Source organism: Berghia stephanieae, chromosome 4, assembly GCF_034508935.2.
Source record: "Berghia stephanieae isolate SIO BIC M18660-M18661 chromosome 4, UCSD_Bste_1.3, whole genome shotgun sequence".
Classification (NCBI taxonomy): Eukaryota; Metazoa; Mollusca; class Gastropoda; order Nudibranchia; family Aeolidiidae; genus Berghia; species Berghia stephanieae.
Window position 1 is genome coordinate 16,131,224 of NC_088363.1, and position 27,827 is coordinate 16,159,050.

General features: G+C 33.6%; 1 protein-coding gene across 1 annotated transcript; it reads right to left on the reverse strand.

Moving 5' to 3' along the window:
- Window positions 1-3,769: 3,769 nt before the first annotated feature.
- LOC144970106 (protein phosphatase methylesterase 1-like) lies at window positions 3,770-27,591 on the reverse strand. Its single transcript, XM_078909335.1, has 15 exons — window positions 27,498-27,591; window positions 23,266-23,368; window positions 21,686-21,778; window positions 20,411-20,468; window positions 18,810-18,861; window positions 18,132-18,286; window positions 17,701-17,791; window positions 16,714-16,779; window positions 15,495-15,663; window positions 14,344-14,398; window positions 11,373-11,438; window positions 10,324-10,368; window positions 8,928-8,992; window positions 7,856-7,923; window positions 3,770-6,450 (listed from the first exon to the last, which is right to left on the reverse strand). Exons 1-15 carry the CDS (start codon window positions 27,557-27,559, stop codon window positions 6,432-6,434), a joined length of 1,167 nt encoding a protein of 388 aa, XP_078765461.1. The 5' UTR covers window positions 27,560-27,591; the 3' UTR covers window positions 3,770-6,431.
- Window positions 27,592-27,827: the final 236 nt, after the last annotated feature.

Below are 27,827 nucleotides of genomic sequence, written 5' to 3' on the forward strand. Positions count from 1 at the left end.
CCTGGGACACTGGATATTGTAAAAAGACAATACCAGGGGGGAGGGGGAATTACTGTTTTACGAAACCCGCCAAAACCCGACAAAGTTATGGGAAGCAGGCAGCAGTGGGGAGTGAATCTGGGATTTGGACACAGATGAGGATTGAACCTGGGACTGCGAGAGGCTGATACCAGTGGACAGTGAGCTCAGAATGTACTTTTATTTCGAAACCTACCGAAATTATCAAAAGTTATGGGAAGTGGGCACCATTGGGCAATGAACCGGGACTCAGGGAAGTGCACACTGGTTGAGAGTGAACCTGGGACTGTGAGAAGAGGATATCAGTGGAAATTAAACTGGGACTATGGGAGTTGGGTACCAGACGCGAATGAAGCAATTACTTTTTTACGAAACCCGCCAAAACCCACCGAAAAACCATACTTAGGTTTACTCCCCAATAGTGTACACTTCCCTGAGTCTCAGGTTCACTCCCCCACTGTTGCCTACTTTCTTTCCATAACTTTGTTGGATATTGTTGGGTTTCGTAAAAAAGTAATTGCTTTTTTGTTACGAAACCCAGTCCCAGGTTCACTCCCCAATGGTGTACACTTCCCTGAGTCCCGGGTTCACTCCCCACTGCTGCCTGCTTCCCCTAACTTTGTCAGGTATCGGCGTGTTTCGGCAGGTTTCAGGTTTCGTAAAAAAAGAAACACCCCTAAAAATACCACGTGTATTCAGTAAATAGATGTCAATTGTAGTCTAATATTCACTATCTGTTTAAATTATTATTATTATTATTATTATTATTATTATTATTATTATTATCACGTAAATTTTAATATAATACTGCAATTAATTCACGGAAGTACATCATTCAATTAAAAATGGCAGAAAGTCTGGCCACATATTTATAATGAATCGGGATTGTCTTAGATGACAAAACAAACAAAAACAACAAGTACAACAACAACAACAAATGTGACAAACAGAAAAAAGCAAGATTTTAAAAAGTAATGAACAATAGAAGAGCACATCAATGAAAAACAACAATGAGATTATAACACATAAAAGATATTCGTAATAAATCGACAACTGATTAAATAACTCCTACTACTTGATTTAAAAATCATAATCATAATAATGATGATGATGACGATTACAACAGCAACAATAATAATAATAGTAAGTAGAAATAATAATAATAATAATAATAATAATAATAATAATAATAATAATATAATAGTATAATATAAACATTAAAATATATTACAAGCAAATAAAATGATTAAAACAAAAATATTGGGGAAAAATAAAAGTTAACCCGGCCGGGATTTGAACTCTCGAACCTTAAGTTCAGAGTCAAACAGCTTATCCACCAAGCCATGGTGTCACTGAAATTTTAGTGACATTTAATCATGTCTATTTAGACATTAAAAAATGTATTTGAATGCCACTCTTCTTTTGATATTTTGAACTATGTTAATTGCACAGTAGCAGAAATTTAAAAATAACGGTCAAAATATTTCTACAACTTTGAATCGGGCTGTCAGTTACTGCACGAGTTCAATCTGGTAGTAGGTCAGCAGCTTATTTACATTCAACTGAGATTGTCGCACTTTTCACTCTCTCTATAATAAAAGAGTTCCTTATGGATACTGAATAGTGGCAAAGCACTATTCAGTATCTGATACTGAATAACCACTTCCAAAAAAAAACACGATTTTAGACTTACCGCTCAACTGAGCCGGCATTCAGTGGCTGTGACGTCACGCTTTAGCTGACCTTTGGACCCACGGTCGCTGCTGATTAAACACCACGCTCTACCTCCTTTATTGGCTTATTATTGATATTAACTTTTTGTTTTCATAATGTTTTTTCATGTAAGAGAATTTCATTCTTTTATTTTCATTCTTATTTTTTATTGAAGTAAAAGTACGAAAAAAAAAAATAATGGTTGCCATGGGAGCCGAACTTCCGCCATCTTTGTTTACGATTGAAACTAGTCTGTGTGGCCCCCATGGTAAATATTGAATAAATATCTGTACTGGAGTGAAGAGCTGAGCCAAGACCCCCCATCCACACACACACCCTCCCATCATCACCTTTGGTTTATTTATTTTGGATTTTTTTTTTTAATGGGGAAGGGGGGGGGGGGGTCATGTCGTATGATGACCGTCCTTTTCTCGGTAAATTTTAACTTTCAACAGCTACTTTTGGTCCACCAGTCAGTCATTTAAAACATTTTAACGTTCGGTTTGTTTACAGTTCTTTGAGAGTCCCATTTATTTTATTAAAAAAAAAAAATTAAAGCGGATTTATCTACAGTTTGTTTAATTATAGTGTGTTGACTTCCTTCAAGCCCTCACTTTTCATACTTAGGCAACAAGGAATTGATCCAATATATATCTTTTTCACTCCAAAATATTATTCCTTTTCATATTTTGCTTCATTTAACTTTGTTTTGATTCAGATGAATACTTTCAAATGTTTAAAGGATGTCAAGGAGAAGATTGCTGCTATTGCTGAGTCTCAAGGTCAAACTCTCACGTACTCAGTAGTAGTTCTAAAGTTATGCCTATTCATGACCACCAAAGGAAGAAAGAAGACAATAAAAGCAAAATCCAGTTTATAATGAAAGAATAGAATTCTACCTATATTTTGATTTATAATTCATCAAAATCCGTCCATTTTTGACGAAGTTACGTCTTCATAGGCAGTTGTTATTACTTGTGTTGTCATGAACTCGTCACAACTTTGCAATGGTAAAATTGGCCGTTTTGAACCCCGAAAAATATTCATTTAAAAATTCATAACTCTTGAACCAATTGAGATATCTCAAAAGTTTAAAAAGCATTGGAATAAGCACAGCAAGCTGCTTCTGTTAATACCAATTTAAAGAAGTTCTTTATAATTTGAAATTTTCACTAAACTGCCTAGTCATACCACTAGATCTCAGCCACACAGCATCTCTTGTGTTTTTGTTCATGGCTTCCCTCCCAGGCCATACAAACACCTCTCTCACAATTAAGCCACGGCATGGATGCTAATGCAGTGGCTTTGTCTTGGAAGTCAGGGCAGAAATCTCAGGATACGGGAGACAACTCAGTAATGATAAAAACAACCACTTATGAATGAGTAATATCCCTCGTTTTACTGCATAGTCAGTCCACACCACAAGAGATTTTGTAACTAGTTATGTAAATTTGAAAAATTTCAAGCAGTGTCTCGAATTTTGAAACAAAATCGCAAGAACCAACAAAACAAAAGGAAACAGTAACTATGTTCCTTCATTTAACAGATCAATTTAAAACCGACAAACTACACTTACGATTTGGTGGGATTCATCGGAAGGCACTACACAGAATTGATTTATACAATAGATAGTAATAATAAATGGCACTTATATAGCGCTTTACCCCATTGTCACAGGCTCTAAGCGCTTTACAACAGTGATATAAAACAAACTCCAGCGCTATTCGTAGTTGTAGTTGTACAGATAAGGGCTAGCCAAATAAAAAACATAGCAGTAGCAGTAGGTAACATTTTACAAGGAAAAAAATATCTCCAAAAACTATACATTCAACTGTTTCCCTCCCAGCCAAGGACTCCGGCCAGGGTCGGGACAAACCTTAGCATCTCATTCCAAGATAAAGACGGAAAGCAATTGGAAAACAGGGGCATAGAATACAAGTACCTCCCTGTGGGAGGTCGGGAACTCCACCCAGAGGAAATATAGACATATTTTTTAAATTGCTTTTGCTTAAAAGAAATGACAAAGAAAACAGTTGGGTAAGGTAATGAAATCATATTTTAATTTTATTTAGTGGGTATTGAGTATCTACACTAGTCATTCATGCCTACAATCAATCTATATCACACATTTCATTCCAACTAGGGTTTTTTTTGGGCAAATTTTAGGTCTCAATATGGCAAAAAATGCAGATGACAGACTAGAGAATTGACAAATTGGAAGACCCCCCAAAAAACAAAGAAAAAAACCCAAAAGGAGCATCTTGATTGATCAATGTTTCTACTATGACTAGTCTTTTTAAATAATGCTAGTTTGCTTTAACATTCATAAAGGTTAGTTTAGCGCCTAGTACTAGTACACTGCTATGGAAAAAAAACGATGAAAATAAATCTAGAGCTTACCTGCTCTCACAACATCATGAAAAAGTAACTCCGGTTCTGTGGTCGGTGGTATGCCATCTAGGTATAGGTCAAAGTCAAAGGTTCGAGTTTTACCTTACCTCTCTTTGCCTCAACTGATTTGGAGAATTTAGAGTATTTCAGGCTTGTTGTAGTTAAAGCAATAAAATAAAGAAAATTCCCTTTATTCATCCCATAGGGGAAATTTGTCTTTAGGGTCTTATTTCAAGGTAAGACTGGAATAACCCATGCGTCAGCCGCAGTACATTTATGCAAATTGAGCTAGGGCGTGGTGACTTGCTCGAGGCCTCACAGCATAATTTAACGCGTAGTTATTTCCCTTGTTAGAGGGCTTGATTTTTTTATTTCTTTTTCAGAAATAACTGATACAAAACTAAATAAAATCTAATTTGTCCAATTCTATAGAGACAAAGCCACCAAATTTAACGGTACTTAACAAAGCCAAGACACGAGTATAACATGACAAACATGTGCTTCCATGGCTAGGATCAGACTTGAGTAATTATCTCTGTTAGGATCAGACTTTAGCAATTATCTCTTTTACTATGCAACAAGTCCTGTCATACGCATGCTTTGGTCTTTGTTAATATAATTATAATGTGAAATTGAACCAGTTGTTTCACAATTAGTCTGATAAAGATAATTTTGCATTAATATCTTAAACTTAAACATAAAATAAAGTGAACACATCTGAGAAGGCAACAAATATCCTGTGCTTGTATTTTAAGTCCCCTACCATAACGTATTATTATGATTCATTACCCAACTTTATTTACAAAAAATCAATCATCAACCTATATATATACAAATAATATTGATACTCAAGATTAACATAAACAAAAATTTAAACATAAAAATCACACAAGTCCACACACGCAGCTACATGCTTGCATGCATACACATACAAACACATACACACACACTCTCTATCTCACATACACACTCACAAACATACAGCCTCATACACACATGCGTACCTAAACAAGCGTGTTTCGAATTGTTTACCCGAGATAAATCATGCAGTAATATTAAGTGTCACACTCTTTAAAGTATTTCAAGCAATCTTTTTGATTTTACCCCACTTCTTATTATCATTATTATTATTGTCATTATTATTATTATCATCATTAACACCATTAGCACGACTTATAATACAGCAGTTGCCTGTCAGAATGAAGAAGTTGGTAAAAACAGCAGACTTAAAATTGTCATCGACAGCAACCCGGACTAACAGCCAATAATTTGGAAATCTCCCCAACCTTACTGAACAAATGATGACGAACAATTGACAAAAACAAAAACAGATATCAGCGAGGGACATCAGCTATAAAGTATGGCAAAAGAAGACACTCACAAAGCAAAAGATTCTATTCTATTTATCCAAATGGGAATCTTTATGGAAGGTAAGCAAATAAAATTATGACAAATGATACAGAGAAAATAAGTCTCTATAGAATAATATGTGGATGATGATAAGAGATGAGTAAAAAATAAAACAGTGAAAGAGAACAGGCAGTGAATTGGATCCACATCATCACCTCCACAGGTCACGATCTTCTGTCTTATACCAGGATAAAAAGAAATATTGCAATGGGATGTTACAGTAGTGGGAATTTTCTTTCACGTGCATACGCGATACTTAAGGTTGGCAAATTTCTTTGTGAGAATGATATTGATATTACATAATCATCTTGATGGAAAAGGAGGCTACAATGAGGTTTTCACTGTCACATCCAAAATAAATAAATAATATTAAAAAAAAAAAGAAAACAACAAACAAACAAAAAACAAAAACAACAAAACAGGCAAAACACTGCTCACACTTTTATTCCTTTGACCATCTATTCTCCCTTTCCCAAAGTTTAGACACTTTCCAGATTATAGCCAGTCAGGCTTATTTATCAAAACAAATAGCTAAATTGATAAATTTCTGGATTTGCAAAAAAAATCCTGGCATGTATGAGTATGACCCTTGAATGCTTCAGCATCGCGATGATTTTTTTTTACAGAGAAAGCTAATGTATTATCTATAAAGAAAACAAACATGAAAAAAGCCGACAGGGTGACCTCTTTAACATAAGCCACAACCCCATTAAACAATTGCTGGGACATAATGGATCAATCAATATTTTCTTGTGTATGTACAGGGCAATGGGTCTCAATTTATGAATTTGAATTTATAATTAGCGTCTCAAGATCTGGTAAGAGGTTAAGTTGACACATAGAACAGGCATATAATTATCACATCTATACATGACTTTGGCATCACTCCATCACCAGCGTCAACAACCAGGAACAGACCTTGGAAACAAGATTAAAAAGAAAAAGTAATGTTCATCATTTCATTTCAAAACCATACTATCTAACTAAAATAAATAAATAAATATTCAAACACTGCTTTCAAGGGTTCTAATAGCTCAATTGGTAGAGCACTTGCTTCAGAAGCAAAGGGACTACTATTGATCCCAGAGTTTTTCCGGCCTTATCGAATCAGCAGTGTTCGGAACTTTAGGTCTGTTAGAACAGAACTTTCTGATAGACAAGTGTTCCATCAATTGGTAGAGCACTTGCTTCAGAAGCAAAGGGACTACTATTGATCCCAGAGTTTTTCCGGCCTTATCGAACCAGCAGTGTTCGGAACTTTAGGTCTGTTAGAACAGAACTTTCTGATAGACAAGTGTTCCATCAATTGGTAGAGCACTTGCTTCAGAAGCAAAGGGACTACTATTGATCCCAGAGTATTTCCGGCCATATCGAACCAGCAGTGTTCGGAACTTTAGGTCTGTTAGAACAGAACTTTCTGATAGACAAGTGTTCCATCAATTGGTAGAGCACTTGCTTCAGAAGCAAAGGGACTACTATTGATCCCAGAGTATTTCCGGCCTTATCGAACCAGCAGTGTTCGGAACTTTAGGTTTGTTAGATCAGAACTTTCCGATAGACAAGTGTTCCATCAAAAGGTTAGCAAAAATGAATATAGCAGCTTCAAAAAATAACAAAATACCAAACATGGAATATTTCAGGCTCAAAACCCTTCTTCAGCCAATAACAAAAAATGATATAAACATTGATACATCACTTAAAATCCAGACGTAAGTCAGGAAAGTATGATGTCCTGTACCAAATATTTTTCTGCTGTCTGTCTGAATTTCAAATGATGTATTAATATTTTTATTGCATCTTCTTAATATCTTGATACTTATTAGGAGTTGTGTGTGTTCTGCAATTGGGATTAAGATTAAACTGGCTGCATCTTGACTTTCTTAATCAAAACCTCTTATTTTTGTCTACCACAATTGTCATTATTTGTGGCGTTCTGCTCCAGGATATTTAAAAAATAATAGTGTTGCTGATACAATGGTTAATTTTCACATTCATATTTGAGAAAAAAGACTTGCAGAGCATATTCTGTCTTCATTTAATGTTGTTAGAGTAGTAACCAAATTAAAATTCACAGCACATCATGTGTAAGTCTTCATGAAGAATATATATGCACATGGTCGTCCTAATTATTTCGGAACCTCCGGGTAACCTCTGTTCTGTGATGTAATGGTTGACACCTGCAAATCAGCTGATCTGCTCAATCCTTTGAAAAGCTGGTTCTGGTTCTGTATCATATACACCTTTTCCTGATCTGGCACCCCCCCCCCTTACATAAATATAATACAGTAAACCAAGGTTGCACTAAACACATTATTCCACTCACCTCTCAAAACCTGAAATGGGTTCAGCTACTTTGTGTCGAATCATAAAACCAGCAAGAATTTCAGCTACCTACAATGATGAAAAATCGTTCATTAATATCGTTACAAATTTTACCGTAAAAAAATAAATAATTTCCACACACAACAAAGTAAGATTTTGATGAAAGCATAACGTACCTAATAACATCCCACTAGAAAGAGATATTAAAACTTTACATACAGCATTTCAACATAATTCAATAGTTGCAGACATGACTAAAATGTTTCTACTAGGTGATGAGGGCTGCTTATCAAATATATGGAGAGACATCTATTCTAGGGCAATTAGTTATTGGAAACCCAAAAATTCATTTCCAATTAATGACTTCAAGATTGCTGTTGATAAGGAACTCTCTTATGTAATGAATGAATATTATGAGTAACATTTCTTATGTATGCTCAATTTAACTAATCAATTTTTTCTTTTAAAAATGTATTAATATACTCAATGAATTGTAAATAATCCTATTTATGTGTTTTACAGTAATCTGAATTGTTATATTAAAAAACAAAACAATCATCATTGGTTCAAAAATATCTTCAGGAGCATTTTAAAGGCATATTGCCTATTCGCTCTGCATATGGATTTAATATATGAATAAAAGAGAATTAATCTTAGAAAAAAAACAAACAAACAACAGAACTGCCCTCTGCTGTCAAAAGAACTAGAGGTTATCCCAAATGTCTAGTTTGAAAAATAAAGTAAAATATTTGCTATTATTTTTTTTAAATGTTTTAATTAAAATGTCGGACTACTGCAAAATTATTTCAGTCAGATCTCATGTTGGGATTAATTATCATATCGGGGTGAACAGTGAAAAGGAAATAAAATCTGTGAAGCCGTTGGAAACAGGCCTTTGTACATACTTGCGATTTTAGTACTTAATTGAGCAAGCTTCTAGGTTTCAGACCACAGTGTATGACTTCAATTTTTTGTTTTGTGTTTTTTAAAAAAAAAGAGGGGGGGGGGGGGGGGGGGGGAAGGGGTGTATGAGGAAAACAACAGAAAAAAAAAATAATGTAGATAAATTTTACCTTATCCGGTACATCTTCATGAACTGCATGGCCACAATGTGGTAAAAGATTCATCTGGAATTTTCCTGAAATTGAAATAAGGAAGAATTACAAAGACCAGAAGTAATTACTATCTTGTTCTAGAAAGATTTATTGCAATGATTTTTTTTCATTTATTTTATATGTCTGCTTTTTCTGGTATGGTTGAATCTTGAAATTCCATTTTTTCAAATCTAAACATGCATTTTATTGCCACGATGTTATTAGAAAAATATAACACAAGCTTAGTTTTCATAATTCTGAAAGAATTAAATTTTAAATTCAAAATATTGAACAATCTGAATTCCTGCACAACCTAGCTAGCAGCCATGCTTATTTCCATTGAATTCCATAGATGTAATTTTGAGGTTAAAATTATACATCTAATGAAAAAATTATCATTAATTTTGATTTTATATATCACACTCATGCACAAAATTAATCATTATAAATAGTAATAATAACAATAATAACAATAATAATAATAATAATAATAATAATAATAATAATAATAATAATATATGGCTTTTATATAGCACCTTACCCCATATCTCAACAAGCTCAAAGTCAAAGCGTTTAACAGTAATGTGCTAACTTTCACTCAACCATACAACCACTCAAACATGCAGTAGGAAACAAAGCAATATAATTTGACAGTGTTACATATTAAAAAGAAACGTTTTCAGATGTTTTTAAAAATAATTCTGCATCATTATTATCTCTGATATATCTTGGAAGGCAGTTCCAGATAAGGGATATCGAATATTCAAACGCATACTCGCCAATTTCGTAAGTCATTTTTGGCAGCACAAGAATGTGATTATCAGACTTTGATCTCAGGCTGGGACGTAGAATTTAAGCATGTCATTAATGTATCCAGGACAATCAGAGTGCATTAATTTAAAAACAAAAGTACAGGTCTTATATTCTATACGTTTCTCAACGAGAAGCCAGTGGAGTTATTTTAGCAAACCCGATGCAGATTGATTTCTCCTCTTTCTATAAATAAGCCTAGCAGCATCGTTCTGAAGGGATTTTATTTTGTCCTTATTTATAGAAGAGAGGAAAGAATTGCAATAATCTAGCTTTGACAGCATTAGAGAATTAACTAACAAGGCCGAGATGTCTCTTGTAATGAAATGTATAACACTACGTATTCTTCTCATTTCCATGTACATTAACCTTACGATATGGTTTACTTGGCTGGTAAAAGACAAATCTGAATCAATGAATACACCCAAATTTTGAACAACCTTAGTAGTTTCAATTATACTATTTCCTAAAACGATAGGTTTACACTCTACATTTTAAAAAATTGCTGGCCTAACGATAAATATTATTTCAGTTTTAATCATAACTGAAAATGATATTTCCATACCTTGCATTTGACCAATTGTCAAGTCTTTGTCCAATCTGTCGTGTCCTGCAGATTTTAAATTCATGTAAAACTATTACAATTGGACTGAATATATTCAACAACAAAAAAAACAAAAAAAAAAAAAAATGCTTAAAATATAGTAGGAATAAAGGAAAAAATTAGGACTAAGAGTGAGAGTGATTTTCTTTAGTGTGAAAACTATATGAAATAATTTATTATCTTTCATTCATTATTCTTGCCCCTTTCATGTGACCCATCGTCTCTAAGAAGTATTATGTTGGGTGCTGGAAATAAATTAGAATATATACCCAAAAATATAAACTTGGATTAATTCTCATTCGTTATGGTGGAGAATAAATACAATTTCTTATACTGAAAACAATTCAAAGTTCGCATTTCTTATAATTTAAATTATAAATTCACTTTCCAGAGTCCACTTCATCTCGAGATAGTACCGGTGGGTCACATATACTGTTGCTTTTTTTTTTTTTTTTGTTTGTTGCTTTAGGTCTCTTCCAACACAATTGAGGTTATATGAGAGACCGCTGAAACAAAAAAAACAAGCAATCTAACAAAAATAGTACAAATATAAATCAAAATCATAACCTAAAGATATCATAAGCTAAATTATAAATAACCAAGAACAAACAGGCAGAAGATTTACAGAAAAAAAAATATCCCCTGTCAAAAATACAATCACAAACCAAAGAAGCAGGATAGGCTAGTAAAGAGAAGAAGAAACGACATCACTATCGGACTGTACACCCATGCGAACATCATAGGTATATGATTCAAGGGTGATGCTCCCATCCAACCACCCGCATATACTGTTGCCTTTTCAGGGCATTGGTGAAGGTTTCATTCCTATCATTGGGTTTATATTTGATTCATATAAATATATGACTCATAAAATTTATGATTTAAAATCTTAATGCTTGACAAACCCTCATTTCACATGAAGCAATGAATATGAATGAGGAAATTTATCACATTTATATTATTTACTTTGGTTGAAAAGTAACAAAATTCAAAGAGTAATAGCATCTTACCGGCTAAAATCAACATCTTAGCAGGACTACAGGATAAAAACTTTTGTGAAAGCCCAGTGAACCAACCTGTATTTAAGGAAGAGAATAGATATTGTAAGACTAATCATGAATAAATTCACACAAATTACAATAGAACTTATCTATAGTGATATGTTGGGACCAGAAAAAAATGTCGTTAAAGTGGAGCACTACTGTGGCAGTTTCAACCAAAATAGGTCCCCTTGAATATAGCGTCCTGCCGCTTCTTGAAACGGTAGTAATTGCCAATTTCACATCGACAGTCACTGAAAAATTTCTGGCCAAATTAAAATGCTCGCTTTACAACCAATGATATCCCATGATCATAGCCGTTAAAAATGTTTGAACGGCTGACTTTAATATCCAGTCCCCTCTAGGCCAGTTGATATGAGCATTTTTTGTATGTGAGGCAAAGTGATACAAAAACCTATCTTACCTGGCACTTCATATTGCGCATTCACTAGGTGATCGACCATATGTCGCTAGCGAGCTACCTAAATGGTAGAGCCAGCCACTGTTTGCTTGAAAACTTGTTGCTCCTAGGTCATCTACAATCTGTCCCCGCGGACAATTGCAAATGAAAACCCAAAAAATTGAACCCAAAATTCCAAAAATTGCATGCAAAAAATGCAAAAATTGCAAGGAAAAATTGCAAATTTAAGACATTATTATCAATAAACAGCGCACAATAATTTATTCTTGCTTTAATTCTATGACAAGCACAGTCCACCAATTTTAGTTGGTATGTATTATACAGTATTGTGTCCATAAATTACATTAAATTACATTGATATTGACATTGCATACTCAGAAAAGAAATATTATGCCAGGTATATACAGGGGATGCCACCAGGAGATTTTGAAAGAACCCCAAAAAACAAAACTTTTACACAAATGCATGGATTCCTAACATTTATGTGGTAGAAAAGCTCATAAATTTTAAAAATATTATTATTATTATTATTATTATTATTATTATTATTATTATTATTAGTATTATTAATATCATTATTATTAAAATTATTATTATTATTATTATTATTATTATCATTATTATTATTATTCTTATTATTATTATTATATTCCCAAGTACATCTATACATCATAAAAATACAGGGGAACTCGGGAATAACGAGGTCGAGGGGACCGACCATAAAAACTTTCTATTTCCGAATTACATGAATCTATTATGTTTATGGTAGTATATTAAACACCCATAATTAAAACAAAAAAAAAAAACAAACAAAAAAAAAAAAAAAAAAAAAAAAAAAAAAAAAAAAAAAATATATATATATATATATATATATATATATATATATATATATATATATATATATATATATATAAATAGATAGATGTTAGCAATAAAACTATTATTAAATAGCATCTTTAATAGTTTTGTGTGACGGTGGCAGTAGTATTTTCCTATGTTTAGCATTATATGATTATATGTGACTCCAGAACATGGAAAATTGCAAAAAATTGCGGTCGTGTTGCGGCCGCAAGCGCCGCGATTTCCTGGAGGGACAGTACAATTAACTTCTTATTCTCTCTGGTCAATTTTAGCCTTGCACATGGCCATCTAGCAGCCCTGTCCCTGAGGCCAAGCAAAATAAAAAAAACTAGCTTAGGTTGCTATGCAAGTTGCACAAGCGTTAACCAGCTCATGTTCCAAAGGTATTTATTATAGTCAGCGTGTTTATCTTCAACTTTCATATTCCTGTGCGTGATCAGCCATCAGAAATAACAATAATAGCGTGGTGACTTATGACTGAAGGGTGTTCCATTGACTAGCTGGTCAACCACTGTGTCGACCAGCTAGTGAATGCTATTGTATATGAAGTGCCAGGTAAGCTAGGTTTTTGACTCACTTTGCCTCACTTACAAAAAATCAACTGGCCTAGAGGGGACTGGATATCAAAGTCAGCCATTCAAGCATTTTTAGCAGCTACGACCATGGGATATAATTGGTTGGAAAGCAAGCATTTTAATTGGGCCAGATATTTCCAGGGACTGTCGATTTGAAATTGGATGTGTTGTGGTGAGTCTTTTAATCCTTATGATATAATATAGGAAAAAAATTGGGACTTGGACTCTATGTTGCTATAGAGAGGATGGTGCTATGACGGATGCCATTACAGATGGGCTGCCCTGTGAAAGAACATAATAGATGATTGCAAAATGTCTAAGAATACATTAATGAGTGACTCTACTAAAAAAGAGTAAAAAGTCAGAAACGTTTTGAAATCAAATTAATATTTAGTGAAATTTGATAAACTATTAAGCTTTATTTGTTGCTGAATTTTTTTTTCTCCAAATTTACCAGCAAACATGAGGAGTTTGCAAATTCAAAGTTTGTAAAAAGTCTACCTTTTGGTGTATAATTAATATACATAAACCAGACCTTCTGACGGTTGGTCATTTACTTCACACATATACCACCAATGAAATAATTTCTACATATTCAAACAAACACACACATGCATACACACAAACACACGTCCTTTTATTTTAAAATAAAAATGTGTCAAAGAATGGTAGATCACCATATCGAGATCGACATTCTAAACTGACAGATCCACTTGTGAATTTAACCATAATACTGTATGAAATTATGCAGATTTTAATCTGGTATAGAGACAAATAAACAACTACACAAAGATAATGATATAACAAACATATTCATATCAATATATATTATATGAAGGAAAAACACCTGAAAACAACTAATGACTGTGCTTTTAAAATAAGATGCATGAAAACTTTAGTCCTTTAACCCTATATGAAAAAGTAGTTCCCCCCAAGTTAAAAGAATAAAATTCATTCAGCAATATTAATTTCCCTATGACTTATTGTTGTAATTAAAATTATAAAGTTGTTAGCCTACAATTAAAAAAATAAAATCATACAAATTTGATGACCAGTTGGTTTAATTTCAAGTTCACTGTCTTACCCCTCCAGTATTGCTCTGTTTTAGACAAGTCGATTCTCCATGTATACTGCTGGCACTGAAAACAGTGATAAGGATAAATATGTTGAATTTAACGCCCTTGAATTCGATGAAAAATGTATGGAAACATACAAATACAAACAAAAACATTGAATGTAAAGTTTGTTTTGTGTGTGTGTGTGTATGTGGTTTTTAAAAAAAATTTCAAGTAAACGGTCAAAGAGGAATATTTCAGCGCTGAAAAAATAATTACAAAAATATCAAAATACAGCTCAATATTCTTGTCCTAAACAATTTGTCTGCTCCTAACTTTGAATTTGTTATGAAATTGGTTTCTGTCTAAGTCTTTGGATGACGAGATGCAAAAGCCAAATGACTATGCCTGCAAAATACTCCATGGCAATTCAAAAAATCTTAGAACTTTATACCGAGCACTGCGTCATCCCATTGCAATGGAAATTTTCAGGCACAAAAAAAAAGTTATTAAATCTTTTTCCTTTATGAAGCATTTATACGCTAAAAATGAACCGTTGATATTCCTTATCAAAACGTAGACATCTAGACATGTAGGTATGTCCGCATTTGCTAGACAAGTAGACAACATCATTGATTTGCAAACATAACCTTTTTTTTCCAAACCATTAAATACATTGTAGGCGTTTTTTATTGACTTGTTAAGGTAAGATATGAGGCACATAATTATTATTAAGCTTTGACAATGTGCCAGTCCATTGCATTAAAAAAAAATACACATATATACTACATACAAAAAATGTAAAAAAAACACACACACAAAAAAAAACCGGACAAACAAACAAAACGGTCAAAAGGGAACCCATGGACACAATTTTGATATAAAAAATTCTGTTTCATGAGAAAAAAAGGTGAGCAATGGGCATTCTCACAAAAACATATGTAGTTGAATCTAATCTTCTTCAAGGAGGCATTATGAAATATCTTGGCTATGTAATGGCATTGATATAGCGTTCATCCCATTGTCACGTGTGTGTGCCTGATAAAGGAGCGAGGGAGGGAGGGGAGAGAGAGAGAGAGAGAGAGAGAGAGAGAGAGAGAGAGAGAGAGAGAGAGAGAGAGAGAGAGAGAGAGAGAGAGAGAGAGAGAGAGAGAGAGAGAGAGAGAGAGAGAATCTATACCTCATTGGACGATACTGAAGTTGTCTGAATTTTTATGACGTCTTGCTGATCTGATTGTCCACTTTGTGCTGATCCACCCTCCTCTTCCTCCTCTTCATTCTCTTCCTCCTCTTCCTCTATAGCATCTGTAAAGGACCCTGATTGGGTAACAATTTCTTGAGTGGGCAAGCTTAAGAGATGCGGAAATAAATATATTAAAATTATAATTCAAGTGGTTACAATATGTGTTCAAATGACAAGGGGAAAAAGAAGATTGTGGCCAGCGGAGATTTTGGGGCAAATTTTTGAAAAATATTTGTATAATTATTGCAATCTGGATAAACATCTATTGCCGTGTCTGATGATAGCAAAGTTAATTGTGTGCCTGGATGTTGTGTCCTTAGGTATGATACTTAGCAGACATTACTTCACTAGACTTGAGTGTAGATGACTACCTCAAAATAGGGAGTGACATATATTGTAAGAAGGCTAGTATGATTAATTGATGCGAATATCTCATTCCTTTAACAAATTATATATATATATATATATATATATATATATATATATATATATATATATATATATATATATATATATATATATATATATATATATATATATATATATAATCATTTTAAGTATGATTATTATTACTCCTACAGATGTTTCTTGTCACTGGGACAATCTACAGGAAGTGTGTGTAATCGTTATTGTTGTTTATGATTGTGTGTTGTTGTTCATATATAATTTATATGAAGCCTGTTTATATATGTTTAAATTAACCGGTTTATCAAGTCAATATACATACATACAGAATGATACTCATTTTGTATGGAATCAAAGAAAAACATATAAGTGTTGTTAATTAAATAATACCATAATATCACCAATGATAAAAGCATTACTAAAAATCTGAACCAAATTTAAAGATAAACAATAATTAATGGTATTTATCTATGTCAAATAAATGACAATGCTTTTGTGGTCCAAGTAATAAATCAGGGAGTAAGCACTGGTGTGAGACAAAATATGTATAAAACAGTGACAGACAACTCAGAAAAAAAAAAGACAGAAGCCATAAATACATCTATTCAGAGTTGTATTTTGGAGTCTAGCTTCTGACACAAACTCATAAATACATCTATTCAGAGTTGTATTTTGGAGTCTAGCTTCTGACACAAACTCATAAATTGATGATTGAAAATAAAATAAATAGATAAAAAGTAAATTTAATTACCATTTAAGTTGACCCACCATTGAGACTTTAGCAGATGTCAAATTTTGAATTTGTCCACTTCTCAAACTGTTGGGGACGAAAACAGAATGTAAATATTAATGATAGAAAAACTGGTTTTCATTTTAACATGTTACCATAAAAAGTGAATAGAAAAGGTTGACAAAAAAAGAATTAGTAATATATTCATGTTGAGTTCAAAGTGTAATTTAACCCAAACCTCAAAAGAAAAGTATAAACTTTTTCTGACTGGCCTATAACACAAAAGATATTAAATTAACTTAATTTGTAATCAAGTTATTGTTATAAAAATCAGACAGGAAACATAAAAAAATATAATAATAAAAAAATAAAAAACCTAACAAATAAACCAATGAAATTCCTTAATCATTAATTTTTATAAAAATGGTATATCGCAATAACAAACTGAGAAAATACAAATGTCAGCTGCAATGCAGAACTGTAATCTGAGCAATAGGTGATAAGTTTCTAGCTCAAGGTAAAAAAAACAATTGTTTACAATGGGGCTCAACTCTGAATTCTAAGGTGTTATTGCAATCCAATCAGCACCTCACTCCTTTGTTACATTCTTCACTCCGATGGAACACATAACTTAAAAAATAAAAATAAAACACAATAAAATAAAATTCCCTTTATTCATCCCATAGGGGAAATTTGTCTCTAGGGTCTATTCCAAGGGAAGACTGGAATAACCAGGCATCAGCCTCAGTGCAGCACTACAGATTGAGCAAGGTGACTTTCTTAAGGCCATACATGCAGCAGCGGGTGATCAAACTCAGTACCTTTAGGGTAGGGAAGCAAAGACCGAACCGCTGAGCCACGCTGACTCCTAAGTTAGATGAAATGATGAATGTGCAAAACAATAATTAACTCCATCCTGCTGTCAGTGACATTGTACCATTTGTAAGAAATGGATCACAAATGGACAATGTACAATATTATAATAACCAATGCATTGATGATACCCACGCCCATTCTATTGCCATTTCCATAGACTTGAAAGTTTTGGGTCGGTTCCGTAAAAAAGACTGCATGCTAGACAAAGCATCCATTGCTGTGCCTGATGAGAGAGAAGTACATACAAACAAGACTTGTCAAGACATGTATGTATTATGACAATAGTTGCTCTTCATCTACTTTTGTCTTAAAAGCAAAATAAATCTTATCACAAGGGACATTAAATGAAGAGCATTTGACTTACAGATATTGTAAATATTGTAAATAACATGGTTTACAACATAACAAGAAAAATTATGATCAAACAAGGGTTTCCACTGTGGATCACTTATATACTTTACAACTTTAAAGGCTTTAATGATAAATTTGTATTGCAATATTTTTAAAAATTATTATAAAGCGATTCATCTATTTTCCAAAAATATCAAGTCAGAGTAGTTTACCTTCAACAACATCAATAACAGCAAGTCCGACTAGTGATGGAATAAGTTTCCTATCTGCCACGTGGACAGCTATGGCTCCTCCCATACTGTGTCCCACTAGAATAATTGGTGGTGCATCATTGGGATAAAGTTGAGACACCACTTTTCCGACATCACTGGGGAACAAATTTTATACAAATTATTAAAAAGCAAGAATAATGAGAAAAGAAAAAAAAATGAGAATAACATCATTTATCCCTTGTCTGGCCTGTCTATGTTTCTTATTTAAAGGTATTATCCAATGCGCCTGAATCACAAAAGTTTAATGTAACTTTTGTCTGCATTGATAACTCATTTTCAATCATGAGTTTCTTTTTTAAAAATAAAAATGAAATTTAAATTATTTTGACAGATTCAAGATGCAATGTCATTCTTGATTGTAATTTAACTTTTAATTCCAATCTCATTAACAAAAAAAAATTAATCCAAAAACATAACAAAACAGAAAAGAATCTTTTTTTTTTTAAACAACAAAAAACAAACCAATCACTGGACTTTGACCATAGATCAATAAATTTGAAAGTTCAAAATTATTTTTTAAATAACTCGGCAACAACTATCTCAAATACAAATCGTTTTTATATTCAATTTCCCCCCATAGTTTAGTAACCTATGTATTTTGTCCCAATCACAATGTACCTTGATAGTTGTTCAGCACTTAGGGTAGAATCATCTGATGTAACAGTATCACCTAAAGAGAAAATAATGAGTTAAAGTATGTAAATATGAAAATTGGTGAAAGACCAAGAATCAGAAGAGCAGCGAGAACTTTGATGTTTTCAACATTTACAGTTTAATTAGCTAAGACCTTTGTAACAGAATGGCACTCACATACAAAGTTCATCCATTAAGTAGAGAGGTGGCAAGGCGAAGGCCTTTGATGAAATAAGGCGCTGTGCAAGTCCAACAGCAGTCTTGTATCCAATATGAGATATCAAGATGACTAATCTGGTTGATGAGCTCAAACTCAAACAATTTCCAACAAACTCTACGACAATAAAGACATATGATTTACTATTTTTTAAAATCTTTCATAGAAAGATACATGTTGAAGATCTGAAAAAGTGTGCAAGAAGCAGAAAGAAAAATGCAAGAATAGAAAACACCCCAAAAAAATCAACATGCCTCAACTGGGGATCTAACCTCAGACCTCCTGCTACCAGTCAGACGTGCTACCATTACACCCAGAGTTACCCAATAGTTGTGACGATGTTATGCGTATCATCTTCATAAGGGTAAACGTTTCTGCTGTGAACCCTCACGGCGCCATAAAACACAAACATTGAACATGATAGGACATGAAAAAAGTAATTTGATCCTTAAGGATCCTAGGATACTAACCTCGCTAAAGCAAAAGAGTCCATTCCAGAAGATTGAAAAGTTACATGCATGGAGTCAGAAGGTATAGAGGAATAGAGGAACACACTTATATATATATATATATATATATTATATATATATATATATATATATATATATATATATATATATATATATATATATATATAATATATATTACTACTACAAGAACCCATCAGTCATGACTTGACTAAATACAAAACAAAAATTATCATCAAATTAAAAATTATGTAAAAATCAATCGGTCACCTGAGCGACTAAAGAGTTATAATGGAAGCTAATGGCTTCATGGAACCCAAATGCCTTTTTCATCCTTATCTTTGTAGGGAATGGTAGACCTAATTAAAATTTTAAAAAGCATGTGCGGAAACCTTAATGAAAAACAAAAGCATCTAAATGAGCAGTACCACAACTGTTTATAATCTGTTGACTTAAAACATTGACAATTTTACATATTACAAATTGGGGTGAACATAAACTCCATTATTCTTCTTGCATTTTATATTTTAGTCAACGTTATCAGTAGATTAATTTTTTTTTTTGAAAAGAGAAAAGAAGAATAAAAAAAAAAAAAAAAAAAAAAACCACCCAAAAAATAAATGTGAACAACAACAATAAAATGCGTGCGCACACACACACCCACAAAAGAAAAACCTTTCTATTCTTATTCTATTCCATAATAACCAACTGATTTATTAATACTGATAATATAGTTGACAGAAAAAAAGAATTATTCGAGCATCGTTTAAAGTCAGTAGTCACTTGAAAAGATTCATGCTTGCATATACTTTGTTGATTGTTTACATAAACAATCATGAATCAAAGACAGGAAGTTGCTTCTGACCTCTTTTGTCCCCGAAAAGAAATGTATCTCAAATTACCATGTCCTCTTTGATCAATGGCCACACAACGACATTTCACTAATGTCATCATCTTGACCTGTTATTGGAAGACAAAAACATAAATAAACTTTACAAATTTAGGAACTTTTACTTTTACTGCCATTTCATTTTAGATTATTTTACTGACAACAATTAAAATGAATTTGTAGAAACCATATATGTCCTAATAAATGCACACATGCCCCATAAACGCGAGTATTTTACCTAAACACAAAGCATCAATTAATAAATTTAAAAAATAGAAATAAGTTTTCACTCTCACACACACTCCTGACACAAATATTTACATTTCATTTACAAGAGAATAAAAATATCTTATGACATATGTTTCTTATTGGTATCAATACACATATTTAATTTCAAGTTGTTTCTTTTTCCTGAAGACATAGTCATAATTTCTGACAACTGATGTTATAAATAGCACCACTGAAGTTACCCTACTGACATAAATAGCATATTTACTAATATCGTCCACAGCAAACAGTTTTATCAATAGCTAGAGCAAAAAACTACAGGTACTGTGGAGACTCTTTTAAAATAAAATTCCCTTTATTCATCCCATAGGGGAAATTTGTCTCTAGGGTCTATTCCAAGAGAAGACTGGAATAAACCAGGCGCCAGCCGCAGTGCAGCGCCGCAAATTGAGCTAGGGCGAGGTGACTTGCTCAATACCTTTCGGGTACGAAGCAAAGACTACCGTTGAGCCACATTGCCCCATATACTGAGATGGTAAATTTGTACTGTTTTTTAGAGTTGATCAGCTTTTGTTGGAGTGATGATTTTAGTAAAAACTGAAGCGTTTGGTTTGGTTCAAGTCAAAGGGAACTAAAAAAGTGAGCGTAACTTGTCAGTTACAAGGCTCACAACAATTTGGCATTGCAGCTGCTCCCCTGCATTCATCACAACAGGTGCGCTGATGTAGGAGTGTTATTTAAAAGGCAGAATGGTTGGACTTTTGACAAAAGACGGTATCTTAATTTGTTTTTCTGTTTTTAAGTTTAATAAATTATGTTGTTTTTGTTTTTCTAAACATGAAACTAGAGACGGTGCATGTCATCAAATCATCCAATAGTGCCAGGCCAAAAAAAGTAGGCAATGGTGTATGGCAGAAATCTGAATAGGTGTGTATGACACACATATACACACAAACTGATGACTTGAAAAAGGAGACCAGCCAGTTAAAATGTCATCGCAATATATTTCTATACAAAGCACTTTGAATAAAGGATTTTATTATGCTTTAAAAAAACTCACTGAAAGCAATGCCCATGACAGAGCCGAGAAACCACCTCCATGTAGAAACAATAACACAGGTCCTTCTGTGCCACAGCTGTATGCACAAAATGTCTTGATGTAGGTCAGGATCAAAATCACAGAATTATAAAAAAAAACTTAAAACAAAACACTTTATAACATTCCTGAAATACATTATTGATAAAAATCAATAAACTGTTCGCGAGACCAATTTTCGATTTATGTTTCACAAACTGATGAATAAAATTTAACAAAACAAAATCAATAAGTCGCTTATGACGACAAAGGGGAGACCTGAAACGGTCAAACCATTTGTCTTTGTGAATCAAATTCTATATTTTCATTTTTATTTACATCCTTGAGCTTCAAGCAGCAGCATTTACATTATAATTATACTCAGACTTTTAGGGAATGTGGGGTCCCAATAGCTCTTCTGGTAAAACACTTGCTTCACATGCAAGGAGACCTGGATTGATCCCAGATGAAGTCTTGAAATTTTTTCTGACCAGCCTGTCTACCCAGCAGTGATTGAGTAGCTGAGTCTATTAGATTTGGTGGAAAGTACTTGGAGATAGATTAGCATCCTATCCAAAAGTTAACATAGCAAGTAATAGCGACTGTCAGCTTAAAGCTAAAGAAACCTGGATAAACTCCGGCTCCATGGACCTCATGGCTCTGAATGGCTGCTACTTTAGGGAATGTGCTGCTAATGTTGATGCAGATAAGGGAAATGGTGATTAACAACGCAGTACTGCCTTGTACAAACCCCCCCCCCCCCCCCCTTCCTTGGCATAAACATACTTGAAGTATTACAAGATGTTCTAGATTACTGAATTACAATAATATCAATAATTAGCAGAAGTAATCAATCAAATCACTCCAGTGTTTAAAAGAAAATCATGATCTGTCTACATGTAAGTACAGTATAGGTTAGGTATAAACAGTGCAGCATGCATCCATCATCTTCTTATTCCTTGTTTTCACATATTCCTCGTAAAAATCATATTATCTGAAATTGATAAATTTCCATATTTTCTTTGTATAAATTTCATGTATTCCATGTATTAAACATTTTGTCCAAACAAGGATGAGGAATACATGCTGCACTGTACCGTCCTTTTCCTAAAAATGGCTGCCTATATGCAAGGGTACACTTGGACTTGGGCTCAGTGTCTGCTAGCCTTTATTAAATATCGCTGTGCCGTTAAGAAGAATTATACTAGTTTAATATTTTTTTTATAACAAAATAATTATTTTAAAACACAAACTAATTTATTTGTCTGTCTTCAGCAAAATCATTAAAAGATTAATAATATTGGATAGTACGATTATTAGGTGAAAATAGTTGGTCGGAGAAAAATAATATTATATCTGAGAAATTTGCTGACGTAACAGATGAATGTCTAAAACATGTGAAATGTAACATATTTATATTATCACCCTCAGTCCTAACCAGCCTGTCTATGTAAAATCTGATTCTTTCAAAAATTGTTTTTTATAGGAGGTCATTCTCTTTATAGTGTGAAAGTAAATAAAGTATATTCAACAATAATCTATGCTATATCTTGGTCCAAGGATACATTGCCATCTTCAGTGTTTACATTGAATTGACTCTCAAAATATGTGCTCCAATCTACAGGGGAGTAGTCCCTTTTTCGTTGGATATTTCTTTTGGGTGGTGCTCTGAGGAAAATAACAATGAAAAAATAAAGTTCATGCTTTTTCCCCAATTATATAAGTATTTTGCATCCCTGCTTATTGAACCCACAAGTAAAAGTAAATTTCATATCTTAGGATGTTCCTAGCCAAGTCATGGATTGGGTTGAAAAACATAGGGCCTGATATGACCCCAATTATTATTCTGATCAAAACTATATTTATTTATTTATTATTTTATCATTTTAAAATCAATTTATTATTTTTTAAATTATACATTTATTTATTATTTATTCAATTTTTTAAATTTAACTATTTATGTATTTATTTACTTACCTATTTTTATTAACATAATAATTTTTTACCTAACTATTTTTGTTCTCTCCCTTTTATTATTATTATTATTTTTTAATTGAGTCATTTATTCATTTGTTTATCATATTACTATTATCATAATTATATATTTTTTCTATATATTTATTTATCTTCTTATCTATTTCTTTATTTCTTCAGCATATTTAATTTAGTGCAGTGACTATTTTTACAGTCCCGTAAAGATGGTTCTCTGGGCTATTTTTACAGCCCCCTAAAGACAGTACTTGGATCTATTTTTACAGTCCCATAAACACGTTTCTCGTGGCTATTTTTATGGCGTTGATGCTCTTCTGTTGCGGTAATAGATTTATAAATAGTAACAGATAGGCTGAGCAGATACCGTTAGCTCTAAAACTCTCACTCGCTTTGTTCAGGTGCAGCTAGTTTGTAGCTTTTCTCTCTCTCTCTCTCTCTCTCTCTCTCTCTCTCTCTCTCTTTCTCTCTCTCTCTCTCTTTCTCTCTCTCTTTCCTTCTTTCTCACTCTCTCTCTTTGTTTCATTCTTTCCCAATCTCTTTCCCTCTCCACCCCCCTCCCCCCTCTGTCTTTTTCCTCTCTCTTTTTCTCAATCTATCTCTTCCCATAGTGTTCTTTAAAAGCCTAGGCAGAGAGGTCTGACCACAAGGTGAGTACCGCTTTGGCTGAGAACAATAAAACCACCTCCTAACTTTAAGCGAAGGGAGGAGCAGTATAGTAAGTATAGCAACCACCCTTGTCTGGTTGGGACAATCGCGAGGTCAATTGGTAAAGGAGTAGGAGCAATGCGATGCTGGGACCAAAGCAAAATGCCCTCTTCACCTCGGTGCCCTAATGAGGATCATTCCTGTCATTTGGGTAGTCAGGGTAGTCATTTGTCCACAATATGGTGGGGGGTTTCTAATAATGGTCAAAATGTGTCCAATTGGTTTGTGAACGTCCTTTTGTCTGAAATGGGATTCGAACCCATTCTCACATGAGAAGACTGCAGCCTGAATGTAGCGTCTTTTAAAATTGTATAAACCGCTAGTCCTTCCTGACTGGTTAATACTGGTAAAGTATAAACAAAAGCCAAACCTGTAAAGTATTATACCTTGAGGGGTGTCGACTTCAAGCAGGAACTAAATATACTTTCAGTTTCAGTGTTTGATAAACTAGATCTATATTATATCTCTGTTTGACAAAAAATTTCAAGACATACAACCTAATCTGCCCACTGATGATAGAAAACGGGCTGTTCTGTACTGTAAACAAAACTTATACAAAAACACAAATTATATGTAATAAAAATGACAGTACCATAAAAATCGCTAAGAGAATTGTCTCTACATTAATTGTTTGTTAACTTTAGCTTAGATCTAAATATGTTAAATGAAATTGATTTTGCTTTCATTCACCGCCTCTAGATCTGTACATCTAAATCTCGGGAGAAATATGTGAAGTTTTGTGGATACTGCAAAAATACACATTTACAACATACATCTATAACTATGCGGATAACTGTGAACAGAACTGCATCAACACTGTAAAAATAGCCATGAGAACTGTCTTTACGGTACTGTGAAAATAGCCCCCCGAGGACCATCTTTACTAAGTGACTGTAAAAATAGCCACTGCATTAATTCAATGATATCCAAAACGCAAGCCTACCAATATGAACTTAAAATGCAAATCCATATGGGCAAATACAAAAACAATTGCCACTATAAAGAAAAAGCATGCTGCCTTTAAAAGATACCTTGTAACCTTAAAAGGGGAAGAATATTCTGAGTATGCTAAGCATACGGGAAGTAAGAAAAGCGAAAAGAACCTTTGAAAAACAATAAGCCTTGAAATCAAAGTATAACCCAAAGCCATTTTACAAATATGCAAACTCTAAACTAAAATCTAAGAGTGGTATAGTAGACCTTGCAAGGAACGATGGTTCCACAGCTAGCAGTGACTCTGAAAAAGCAGATATATTTAACGACTTTTTTGTTAAAGTATTCACTAAAGAAGATCTCTCAAACTTTCCTAACTTTGAATGGAGTGGCATTGATGAGTTTCTTGAAGACACCATTATCACTGAAAAGCAGGTCCTAGAAAACCTAAAAAAGATAAATCCTTCTAAAGCAATGGGGCCCGACAAGATCCACCCTAAATTACTGAGAGAGGCATGTAATGAACTTTCCAAGCCCTTGACATTACTCTTTAATAAGTCACTTGCTGAACACTCCCAATCGAATGGAAAAATGCTCAAGTATGTCCGATTTACAAGAAAGGTAAAAAATTGGACCCATCTAATTACAGACCAGTAAGCTTGACCTCAGTAATCTGCAAGCAAATGGAATCTTGTCTTAGAGAGGCCATAATGAACTTTATGAACCTCTTTTTGTCACATAACCAACATGGGTTTCTTAGTGGACGCTCTTGCACTACCCAACTCCTTGATTGTATTGGAGAATGGACTCAAATGCTTGACAATGGTATGCCGGTTGATGCCATCTACCTAGATTTTGCAAAATGTTTTAATTCTGTCCCTCACCAACGCCTACTTTAGAAGCTTGAACAATATGGAATTAGTGGCAGTGTGTTGGGATGGTTGCAAGATTTTCTGTTAAACCGAAAACAGCAAGTAGTGATCAATGGTGAAGCATCAGGATGGAAACCAGTTCTATCGGGGATCCCTCAGGGTAGTGTCTTGGGCCCAGTTTTATTTATATGCTATGTAAACGACATGCCTAAAGTAAGCAGTAAACTCCTTCATAAAAATGTTTGCGGGCGCCGCCAAAGTTTTTTCATCTGTAAATAATGTCAAAGAAGCTGGCCGACTGCAAGATGACCTAGACACACTTCAGTTGTGGCTGTGGTCTAAAAAATGGCAACTCCGTTTCAATGCAAACAAATGCAAGGTTATGCACCTAGGAAACAACAACAGCCAATATGTCTACAGGATGAAGGATAGTAAGGGAGCTGAAATCAAATTGGAAAGTACTTTATGTGAACAAGACCTTGGTGTATATGTGGACCCCAAATTGAATTTTGGCCAGCACTGTGAAAAGACTGTTAACAGAGCAAATAGAATCCTGGGACTTGTCAGAAGATCTTTTAACTATAGAGACAAACCCATATTAACCACTCTTTCTAAAAGTCTAATACGATCACACTTGGAATATGGAAACTGTGTATGGTCCCCCATCAATAATTCAGATGCTTTACTAATTGAAAAAGTCCAACGTCGAGCCACCAAACTTGTTCCCGAAATATCAAACCTCAGCTACGAAGATAGACTCAGAGCATTAGACCTCCCTAGCCTCATGTACAGAGGAGACTCAGAGGAGATCTAATTGAAACTTATAAATTGACCAACGGTCTCTACAAAGTAAACGTAGAGGATTAACTCACATTTAACAAGGATAAAAGAACAAGAGGCCACTGTTATAAACTTGCCAAACAAAATTGCCGTTTAAGTTTAAACATCCGAAAAAAATATTCTTTAGTCAGCGAATTGTTGAGACATGGAATAGCTTGCCTGAAAAAATAGTTATAGCGCCAAGCATAAACATATTTAAAAGCCAAATTGACAGTTTCCTGCAGGATCTAAAATACAGCACCGATTTCCCATTGAAGCCAGCCTTTCGACCTCCACAAGTTGGTGGAGACCGATCCAAAGACCACCAAAGGGCCACCGGCCCTCTACTCAACTCTACGATGAACTCATACTATTTATATACCTACTATTGGGAAATAGTGGGAGCAAGGATGACTAAAGTCCCTGAAAAGCATATGAAATAATATTAATTGAAACCATTAATATTTCCTACTAACCCCGGACCGATTGGGGGCATTGGTGGCAAGCCAAACTTCTTTTTCATCAAGTCTTTCTCCATTGTTTACTGTTTCACTGTAACTTGGGTGTGAAAAGGAAAAAGTTTTCAAGAGTACTTTCCCTTAGTAAGCTTATACGTATCACATATTGGTACACAAAAAAAAGTATATCTAGTATTAATATTCGGGTATAAGGAATTAAACTAAACATAGAAAGCCGGATTTTATAGAAATCATCATTAAAAACATTCTAATAAAATTTGAACGTGGGTATTAGAGTTTAAAATCTATTTACATTAAAAAACATCCACGATTTACACGAACTTGCAT

Bases quoted from the DNA above. Each gene is read 5' to 3' on its own strand.
- LOC144970106 (XM_078909335.1), bottom strand. From the start codon at position 27,559: ATGGAGAAAGACTTGATGAAAAAGAAGTTTGGCTTGCCACCAATGCCC. The intron at 20,469-21,685 runs GTGAGTTTTTTT...TTCCAATAACAG, and splicing joins TGTCATGGGCATTGCTTTCA to GTCAAGATGATGACATTAGT. The intron at 14,399-15,494 runs GTATAGATTCTC...CACTGTTTTCAG, and splicing joins CTTCAGTATCGTCCAATGAG to TGCCAGCAGTATACATGGAG.